This window comes from Lipophrys pholis, assembly GCF_963383615.2.
Source record: "Lipophrys pholis genome assembly, contig: SCAFFOLD_51, whole genome shotgun sequence".
NCBI lineage: Eukaryota > Metazoa > Chordata > Actinopteri > Blenniiformes > Blenniidae > Lipophrys > Lipophrys pholis.
In genome coordinates this window covers 1-10,841 of record NW_028292157.1, presented here as the reverse complement: position 1 = coordinate 10,841, position 10,841 = coordinate 1, and the positions used below count along the sequence as shown (strand labels likewise).

The window sequence follows — 10,841 nt, the reverse complement described above, 5'->3', positions numbered from 1 at the left end:
CCACACTGAGGAAACACTACAGGATGTGACATCGCAGGCTTTATTGACACATAAAAACAAATGATGACATCATCAGTAGGCGGAGTCACTCGATGCCTTCCTGCTTGTCTTTGATGGCGACTCTGAATCGTTCCTCCAGCAGAGAGAGTTCACTGATCAGGTCCGTGATGGCGTTAGTGAACGCTTCCTGCAGGGAACACAGCAGGTGTGTGTGTTACCTGTAGTCAGGTGTGTGTGTTACCTGTAGTCAGGTGTGTGTGTGTGTGTGTGTGTTACCTGTAGTCAGGTGTGTGTGTGTGTGTGTTACCTGTAGTCAGGTGTGTGTGTGTGTGTTACCTGTAGTCAGGTGTGTGTGTGTGTGTGTGTGTGTGTGTGTGTTACCTGTGGACTGTAGTCAGGTGTAGTTTGGACTCTGATGACGATCTTGTGTTCCAGAGGATGAGGAACTTTATAACCAGCAAACAAAACTTGAGGATCCTTCAGCAGCTGACTGACGGAGACAGAGAGACACAGAGACAGTGAGACACACAGACAGTGAGACACAGACAGTGAGACACAGAGACAGTGAGACACGGAGACAGACAGTGAGACACAGAGACAGTGAGACACAGAGACAGTGAGACACAGAGACAGACAGTGAGACACAGAGACAGACAGTGAGACACAGAGACAGACAGTGAATGTGGTGTGGTAGAGCAGGGACATACTACAGGATGGACGGTTCCCTGTGTCTCCACTGACTAAAGTTGCAGATGGAACCAAAACAACCAGAACCAGCGGTCCAGCTAGCGGTCCAGCTAGCGGTCCAGCTAGCGGTCCCGTCGGTTGAGGTGGCGAGCACAGCGGTATGGTTCCAGAACGCAGAGCCACACTGCTGCTCACAGGTAGGGCTTTTCCACCAACCAGAACCAGGTTCTAGTTCAGGGCCGGTGCCAGGGCCAGTTCTTAAATGAGCACCACCAAAGAACCGGTTCTTTATTCACCATGAACAGAGCCAGTAGACAGAACTCGCACTAGAACCAGGAGACGGACTGTCTTCATCAGCCTAGTCCAGGTCCATCTGGTCTGGCCTGAACCTCAGAATCAGGGTCAGGGCGTCTCTCATATCTCCATTGTTTTTTCTCACGTCCGTCTTGCCTTAGTCCAGAGTCCCAGAGTGGACATAGAGGGACGACAAACAATGGTGTAGAATGATAGAACTGCTCTACAGCCGTTTCCATGGTAACCTAGGTAACCACTCTGATTAAAGTTCTCTTTCACATGAAGACATTAAAAAGCTCATTTTAGCTCTAAACACTCCAACTTTCATTTCCAGTAGTTTGTAGTTTGTTTAGTAGTTCCTGAGGAACCAGAAGTCTGGCTTCATGAGAAAGAGGTTCTGTAGAGCGTCTCATAGCGGAGCGCCCCCTGCTGGCTCATGAGGACCTCATGCAGAACGCCAAACAAGACCTGGAGGTGGAGCGTCTCATAGCGGAGCGCCCCCTGCTGCCTCATGAGGACCTCATGCAGAACGCCAAACAAGACCTGGAGGTGGAGCGTCTCATAGCGGAGCGCCCCCTGCTGCCTCATGAGGACCTCATGCAGAACGCCAAACAAGACCTGGAGGTGGAGCGTCTCATAGCGGAGCGCCCCCTGCTGCCTCATGAGGACCTCATGCAGAACGCCAAACAAGACCTGGGTGGAGCGTCTCATAGCGGAGCGCCCCCTGCTGCCTCATGAGGACCTCATGCAGAACGCCAGACAAGACCTGGAGGTGGAGCGTCTCATAGCGGAGCGCCCCCTGCTGCCTCATGAGGACCTCATGCAGAACGCCAAACAAGACCTGGAGGTGGAGCGTCTCATAGCGGAGCGCCCCCTGCTGCCTCATGAGGACCTCATGCAGAACGCCAGACAAGACCTGGAGGTGGAGCGTCTCATAGCGGAGCGCCCCCTGCTGCCTCATGAGGACCTCATGCAGAACGCCAAACAAGACCTGGAGGTGAAGTTAGCCTGAAAAAAACAACAATGGAAAACTGCCAGCTGACTGACAGGTGGAGCTCCGCCCACGCAGATTAAATAATCCCGTTCCCTCGTATTATTACCTTCAGGGAACAATTTATTATATCGTTCCCACGCGTTCTTTTTATTGTTTCTCTAGAACCACTCTGGGGCTCCGTGTTCTCTGGAGTTTACAGGAAGACGGTTCAGCCTCGCTTCCTCCTAGTAGGTAGAGATACCCCCAGAGATACCCCCACCCCCAGAGATACCCCCAGAGATACCCCCAGAGGTACCCCCAGAGATACCCCCAGAGATACCCCCAGAGGTACCTCCAGAGATACCTCCAGAGATACCTCCAGAGATACCCCCAGAGATACCCCCAGAGATACCTCCAGAGATACCCCCAGAGATACCCCCACCCCCAGAGATACCTCCAGAGATACCCCCAGAGATACCCCCAGAGGTACCCCCAGAGGTACCTCCAGAGATACCTCCAGAGATACCCCCAGAGATACCCCCACCCCCAGAGATACCCCCAGAGATACCCCCAGAGGTACCTCCAGAGATACCTCCAGAGATACCCCCACCCCCAGAGATACCCCCAGAGCCCCCAGAGGTACCCCCAGAGATACCTCCAGAGGTACCCCCAGAGATACCTCCAGAGATACCCCCAGAGGTACCCCCAGAGATACCTCCAGAGATACCCCCAGAGATACCCCCACCCCCAGAGATACCCCCAGAGATACCCCCAGAGGTACCTCCAGAGATACCTCCAGAGATACCCAGAGCCCCCAGAGGTACCCCCAGAGCCCCCAGAGGTACCCCCAGAGATACCTCCAGAGGTACCCCCAGAGATACCTCCAGAGATACCTCCAGAGATACCCCCACCCCCAGAGATACCCCCAGAGGTACCCCCAGAGATACCTCCAGAGATACCTCCAGAGATACCCCCACCCCCAGAGATACCCCCAGAGGTACCCCCAGAGATACCCCCACCCCCAGAGATACCCCCAGAGATACCTCCAGAGATACCCCCACCCCCAGAGATACCCCCAGAGGTACCCCCAGAGATACCCCCAGAGATACCCCACCCCCAGAGATACCCCCAGACGTACCCCCAGAGATAACTCCAGACGTACCCCCCAGAGATACCTCCAGAGATACCCCCAGAGATACCCCCAGAGATACCTCCAGACGTACTCCCCAGAGATACCCCCAGACGTACCCCCAGAGATAACTCCAGAGATACCTCCAGACGTACCCCCCAGAGATACCCCCAGAGATACCCCCAGAGATACCCCCAGAGATACCTCCAGAGATACCCCCACCCCCAGAGATACCCCCAGAGATACCTCCAGAGGTACCCCCAGAGATACCTCCAGAGATACCCCCACCCCCAGAGATACCCCCAGAGGTACCCCCAGAGATACCCCACCCCCAGAGATACCCCCAGAGATACCCCCACCCCCAGAGATACCCCCAGACGTACCCCCAGAGATAACTCCAGAGATACCTCCAGACGTACCCCCCAGAGATACCTCCAGAGATACCCCCAGAGATACCCCCAGAGATACCTCCAGACGTACCCCCCAGAGATACCCCCAGACGTACCCCCAGAGATAACTCCAGACGTACCCCCAGAGATACCCCCAGAGATACCCCCAGAGATACCTCCAGAGATACCCCCAGAGATACCTCCAGAGATACCCCCACCCCCAGAGATACCCCCAGAGATACCTCCAGAGGTACCCCCAGAGATACCTCCAGAGATACCCCCACCCCCAGAGATACCCCCAGAGGTACCCCCAGAGATACCTCCAGAGATACCTCCAGAGACACCTCCAGAGATACCCCCACCCCCAGAGATACCCCCAGAGATACCTCCAGAGATACCCCCAGAGATACCCCCAGAGATACCCCCAGACGTACCCCCAGAGATACCCCCAGAGATACCTCCAGAGATACCCCCAGAGATACCCCCAGAGATACCCCCACCCCCAGAGATACCCCCAGAGATACCCCCACCCCCAGAGATACCCCCAGAGACACCTTTTCACAACCTTTCAATATCAGAAACATGGATGAGTATTGAAAGAGGAATAAACTTTGAAGTGAAGGGTTAAGAAGTATATATAAAAACAGAGAAGGTGGTGGCTTTATATAGAGCTATAACATTAGAGTTCAGGGTTCTAGAGGGAGCTGTGGTGGATAATGTTCTGGAATGCTTGTAAATTGAAATCTGCAAGAAAACTAGGAAAACTGTGATAGTGAGCTGTAGATCTAGAACACCAGGTTCTAGCTTTGGAACCTTCAGTGAATGGATGGAAAGTATGTTTTCAAATATCGATAGTAAAACAGTTTTTATACGTGCAGATTGGAACATTGACCTTTTAAATACCAGCAACTATAAACCTACAAATGAGTTTATCAGTACTATGTACAGTATGAGCTATGTTCCTAGAACCACCAGGCCCAGTAGGATTACATGTACTTCTGCTCCTCTCATTAACATATTCACTAATGACACTGATAAGACAACTAGTGGAGTATTGATTAGTGACAGTAGTGACCATCTCCTAGTATTTACAGTTAATAAACAGGATTACAACATGCAAGTAAAAAGAAGAATACACTTTACAGAGTTTCATTATAGATCTATAGAGGTAGAACAAAATATAAAAAATATAAAAATAAGTTAACTAATATTCTAAGAGTGAGTAGGAAAGATTATTATAAAAGAATATTAGAGGATAATAAAAACAACATTAAAGGAACATGGAAGATAATAAATAATATAATAAGAAACTGCAATACACACAATACTCTACCGAAGTATTTTATTGATAAGAAGGTGGAAAATTCCACCATGAATGAAGTAGTTAACAGATTGAATGAATTCTTTGTAAAAGCGATCCCTGATACTGGGAGTTCTGGAGTATATACAGGTACTTCTCAAAGAATTAGCATATTGTGATAAAGTTCATTATTTTCCATTATGTAATGATAAAAATTAGACTTTCATATATTTTAGATTCATTACACACAACTGAAGTAGGTCAAGCCTTTTATTGATTTAATATAGAGGATTTTGGCAAAAAAGTAAAGAAAAACCAAAAATCCCCATCTCAGAAAATGAGCATATTTCATCTGACCAATAAAAGAAAAGTGTTTTTAATACAACAAAAAGTCAACCTTCAAATAATTATGTTCAGTTCTGCATTCAATACTTGGTGGGGAATCCTTTAGCAGAAATGACTGCTTCAATGCGGCGTGGCATGGAGCCAATCAGCCGGTGGCACTGCTCAGGTGTTCTGGAGGCCCAGGATGCTTTGATAGCGGCCTTAAGCTCATCCACAGTGTTGGTCTGGTGCCTCTCAACTTCCTCTTCACAATATCCCACATATTCTCAATGGGGTTCAGGTCAGGAGAGTTGGCGGGCCAATGGAGCACAGTAATACCATGGTCAGTAAACCATTTGCCAGTGGTTTTGGCACTGTGAGCATGTGCCAGGTCATGCTGAAAAAGGAAATCTTCATCTCCATCAAGCTTTTCAGCAGATGGAAGCATGAAGTGCTCCAGAATCTCCTGATAGCTCGCTGCATTGACCCTGCCCTTGATAAAACAAAGTGGACCAACACCAGCAGCTGACATGGCGCCCCAGACCATCACTGACTGGGGGTACTTGACACTGGACTTCAGGCATCTTGGCATGTCCTTCTCCCCAGTCTTCCTCCAGACTCTGGAACCTTTATTTCCGAATGACATGCAAAATTTACTTTCATCCGAACAAAGTACTTTGGACCACTGAGCAACAGTCCAGTGCTGCTTCTCTGTAGCCCAGGTCAGGCGCTTCTGCCGCTGTTTCTTGTTCTAAAGTGGCTTGACCTGGGGAATGCGGCACCTGTAGCCCATTTCCTGCACACCCCTGTGCACGGTGGCTCTGGATGTTTCCACTCCAGACTCAGTCCACTGCTTCCACAGGTCCCCCAAGGTCTGGAATCGGTCCTTCTCCCCAGTCTTCCTCAGGGTCCGGTCACCTCTACTGGTTGTGCAGCGTTTTCTGCCCCACTTTTCCCTTCCCACAGACTTCCCACTGAGGTGCCTTGATACAGAACTCTGGGAACAGCCTCTTCGCTCAGAAACCCTCTTGCTTGAGGGTGTCAATGATGTCCTTCTGGACAGCAGTCAGGTCGGCAGTCTCACCATGATTGTGGTTTTGAGTAATGAAACAGCTGGGAGGTTTTAAAAGCCTCAGGAATCGTTTGCAGGTGTTTAGAGTTAATTCTTTGATTGAAGGGGGGGTGTGGTGCTCCAGATGATTAGGTTAATATCTCAGTACCTTTTCATGATATGCTCATTTTCTGAGATGGGGATTGTTGGTTTTTCTTTACTTTTTTGCCAAAATCCTCTATATTAAATCAATAAAAGGCTTGAACTACTTCAGTTGTGTGTAATGAATCTAACATATATGAAAGTCTAATTTTTATCATTACATTATGGAAAATAATGAACTTTATCACAATATGCTAATCTTTTGAGAAGTACCTGTACCTCGACATACCTATCTGTGTACTTCTATACATAGAAAGAAATCCTGGTTCTCTGTTTCTTAAAGCTGCGACAGAACAGGACACGTTGGATCTCGTCACTACAAGCAAGAATAAAAGGTGACAGTGACGTGTCACTAGTGAGAAGGTGAATAGAAGGCGTCTCCAAACATTAACATACATATGGAAGGGTTCATTTCAAAATAAAATGAAAATAGCCAAGGTACTACCTCTATATAGAACTGGGAACAAGCATCATTTCACTAACTATAGAACCGTCTCATTAGTACTACAATCCTCAAAAATACTGGAGAAACTCTTTAACAACAGATTGGACTCATTCTTAGAAAACTCAGTATAGATCTAGATCAAATAGATCAACAACACTGGCAGTAACTGAAGCAATAGAACTAATCACCAATACTATAGACCATAAGAAATATACTGCAGGGGTATTTATAGACCTGAAGAAAGTATTTGACACGATCAACCAGGACATATTGATCAATAAACTGGAAAGACATGGTGTCCCGGGGAATAGTACTTGATTGGGTCCAAAGTTATTTAAGTGGGAGACAGTAGTTTGTAACGGTGGTGACTAGTCCTCATCATGTCTGGACTTTGTTGGTGGTGTCCCCCAGGGGGCAGTGCTGGGTCCCCCAGGGGGCAGTACTGGGTCCCCCAGGGGGCAGTGCTGGGTCCCCCAGGGGGCAGTACAGGATCCCCCAGGGGGCAGTGCGGGGTCCCCCAGGGGGCAGTGCGGGGTCCCCCAGGGGGCAGTACTGGGTCCCCCAGGGGGCGGTGCGGGGTCCCCCAGGGGGCAGTGTGGCATCCCCCAGGGGGCAGTACTGGCGTCCCCCAGGGGGCAGTGTGGGGTCCCCCAGGGGGCAGTGTGGCGTCCCCCCAGGGGGCAGTACTGGGTTCCCCAGGGGGCAGTACTGGGTCCCCCAGGGGGCAGTACTGGCGTCCCCCAGGGGGCAGTGTGGGGTCCCCCAGGGGGCAGTGTGGCGTCCCCCAGGGGGCAGTACTGGGTTCCCCAGGGGGCAGTACTGGGTCCCCCGGGGGGCAGTACTGGGTCCCAAACCTTTTATTTTATATATTAATGATATGTATAAGGTTTCTAAGCTACTGCATTTTGTACTGTTTGCTGATGACACTAATATTTTTCACTCAGGGGACAACATAGTACAACTGCAATATAACTACAGAAATGAACAAATTTAAAAACGTTTGACAGAAACAGATTCTCATTAAATTCAGGAAAGACAAAAATAAAGTTATTTGACAATAGTAAAATGTACACAGATGTTCCTTCAGACTTTACTCTGTATATGTTTGATCTGTGGTTTCCAGCTCTATAATTACCCCCAGAAACATCGCAGTACTGAATAAAGCAAAGTACTCCATACTGCTCACTACTCTCTCCTTATTCCAGTACTGTGCTGAAGTTTGGGGCAACAACTACAAAACCACATTCTCTTCAATAAATATCACAGTATTACTCAGGCTGACTGACATTGTGTAGTACCAAACAGTACAAACACAGTATTACTCAAGCTGACTGACATTGTGTAGTACCAAACAGCATGTACTACCAGGGAGTACTCAACAATAAAACTCAACCAGTAAAGTGTTTTGTCTCTCAGTATGCGGGGTGAGAGTACTGAACGGGTTTACTGTGGGACTGAAGTAATGTCCAAATATGAGACAGTTTAAAATGCAGTATAAAAATAAATATGATCTTCAAAAGGTACGAGGAAGAAGAAGGTGTGGCCAGTCACTGGGTATTTTAGGGACAAATGTGTCTCTGTCTCTCTCTCCTTTCTGGTCCCCCCCCCTCTCTACTCACGCCCGGATGATGTTCCCCCCCCCCTCTCTACTCACGCCCGGATGATGTCCCCCCCCCCTCTCTACTCACGCCGGATGATGTTGCCCCCCCCTCTACTCACGCCCGGATGATGCCCCCCCCCCCTACTCACGCCCGGATGATGTCCCCCCCCCCTCTCTACTCACGCCGGATGATGTTGCCCCCCCCCTCTACTCACGCCCGGATGATGTCCCCCCCCCTACTCACGCCCGGATGATGTCCCCCCCCCCGGTCTCTACTCACGCCCGGATGATGTCCCCCCCCCCCCCTCTACTCACGCCCGGATGATGTTGCCCCCCCCTACTCACGCCCGGATGATGTTGCCCCCCCTACTCACGCCCGGATGATGTTGCCCCCCCTACTCACGCCCGGATGATGCTCCCCCCCCCTACTCACGCCCGGATGATGTTGCCCCCCCTCCTCTCTACTCACGCCCGGATGATGTTGCCCCCCCCTACTCACGCCGGATGATGTTGCCCCCCCTACTCACGCCCGGATGATGCTCCCCCCCCCTACTCACGCCCGGATGATGTCCCCCCCCTACTCACGCCCGGATGATGTCCCCCCCCTACTCACGCCCGGATGATGTTGCCCCCTTCTCTACTCACGCCCGGATGATGCCCCCCCCCTACTCACGCCCGGATGATGCTCCCCCCCCTACTCACGCCCGGATGATGCCCCCCCCTACTCACGCCCGGATGATGTTGCCCCCCCTCCTCTCTACTCACGCCCGGATGATGTTGCCCCCCCCCCCCCCCTACTCACGCCGGATGATGTTGCCCCCCCCCCTCTACTCACGCCCGGATGATGCTCCCCCCCCTACTCACGCCCGGATGATGTTGCCCCCCCTACTCACGCCCGGATGATGTTGCCCCCCCTCCTCTCTACTCACGCCCGGATGATGTTGCCCCCCCTACTCACGCCCGGATGATGCTCCCCCCCCTACTCACGCCCGGATGATGCCCCCCCCCTACTCACGCCCGGATGATGTTGCCCCCCCTCCTCTCTACTCACGCCCGGATGATGTTGCCCCCCCTCCTCTCTACTCACGCCCGGATGATGTTGCCCCCCCCCCCCCCTACTCACGCCGGATGATGTTGCCCCCCCCCTCTACTCACGCCCGGATGATGTTGCCCCCCCTACTCACGCCCGGATGATGTTGCCCCCCCTCCTCTCTACTCACGCCCGGATGATGTTGCCCCCCCTACTCACGCCCGGATGATGCCCCCCCCCTACTCACGCCCGGATGATGCCCCCCCCCTACTCACGCCCGGATGATGTTGCCCCCCCTACTCACGCCCGGATGATGCCCCCCCCCTACTCACGCCCGGATGATGCCCCCCCCCTACTCACGCCGGATGATGTTGCCCCCCCCCCCTCTACTCACGCCCGGATGATGCTCCCCCCCTACTCACGCCCGGATGATGCCCCCCCCCCTACTCACGCCCGGATGATGTTGCCCCCCCCCCTCTACTCACGCCCGGATGATGCTCCCCCCCCTACTCACGCCCGGATGATGCCCCCCCCCTACTCACGCCCGGATGATGTTGCCCCCCCCCCCCTCTACTCACGCCCGGATGATGCTCCCCCCCCTACTCACGCCCGGATGATGTTGCCCACGGTGTGATCTTCCTTGTTCAGGGTGAACAAACAGGCGTTCGGGACTTTGGTATCTTTGCTGATGCTGATTTTTTTCTCTCCTCAAACAGAAGAAAAGACTCGAAGGCTGGAGGCGCGTTCATCTTCACCCGGAGATCTGCAGCTTCCGCTTCCGGTTCTTCTTCTTCTTTTTCTTTTAACAGCAGTTTGCATCCATATATGTTGCAGTACCGCCACCTGCTGGTTGTCCCTCTCCATGTCATTCCCACCGCTGCTCCACCGTCTCCTTCTCTCCTCCCTTCCTTCTCTCCTCCATTCCTTCTCTCCTCCATTCCTTCTCTCCTCCCTTCCTTCTCTCCTCCATTCCTTCTCTCCTCCCTTCCTTCTCTCCTCCCTTCCTTCTCTCCTCCCTTCCTTCTCTCCTCCATTCCTTCTCTCCTCCCTTCCTTCTCTCCTCCCTTCCTTCTCTCCTCCCTTCCTTCTCTCTCCATTCCTTCTCTCCTCCCTTCCTTCTCTCCTCCCTTCTCCTTCTCTCCTCTCCTTCCTTCTCTCCTCCCTTCCTTCTCTCCTCCCTTCCTTCTCTCCTCCCTTCTCCTTCTCTCCTCACTTCTCCTTCTCTCCTCCCTTCTCCTTCTCTCCTCCCTTCTCCTTCTCTCCTCCCTTCTCCTTCTCTCCTCCCTTCTCCTTCTCTCCTCCATTCCTTCTCTCCTCCATTCCTTCTCTCCTCCCTTCCTTCTCTCCTCCCTTCTCCTTCTCTCCTCCATTCCTTCTCTCCTCCCTTCCTTCTCTCCTCCCTTCTCCTTCTCTCCTCCCTTCTCCTTCTCTCCTCCCTTCCTTCTCTCCTCGATCCC

The 10,841-nt window shown here is 52.0% G+C and overlaps 1 protein-coding gene across 1 annotated transcript; it reads right to left on the bottom strand.

Moving 5' to 3' along the window:
* Positions 1-25: 25 nt before the first annotated feature.
* polr2j (RNA polymerase II subunit J) lies at positions 26-10,133 on the bottom strand (the record flags this gene model as incomplete). Its single annotated transcript, XM_080493770.1, is given in 4 exon segments — positions 26-187; positions 382-490; positions 9,992-10,089; positions 10,092-10,133. Coding segments are annotated over 4 exon segments (351 nt in total). The 3' UTR covers positions 26-85.
* Positions 10,134-10,841: the final 708 nt, after the last annotated feature.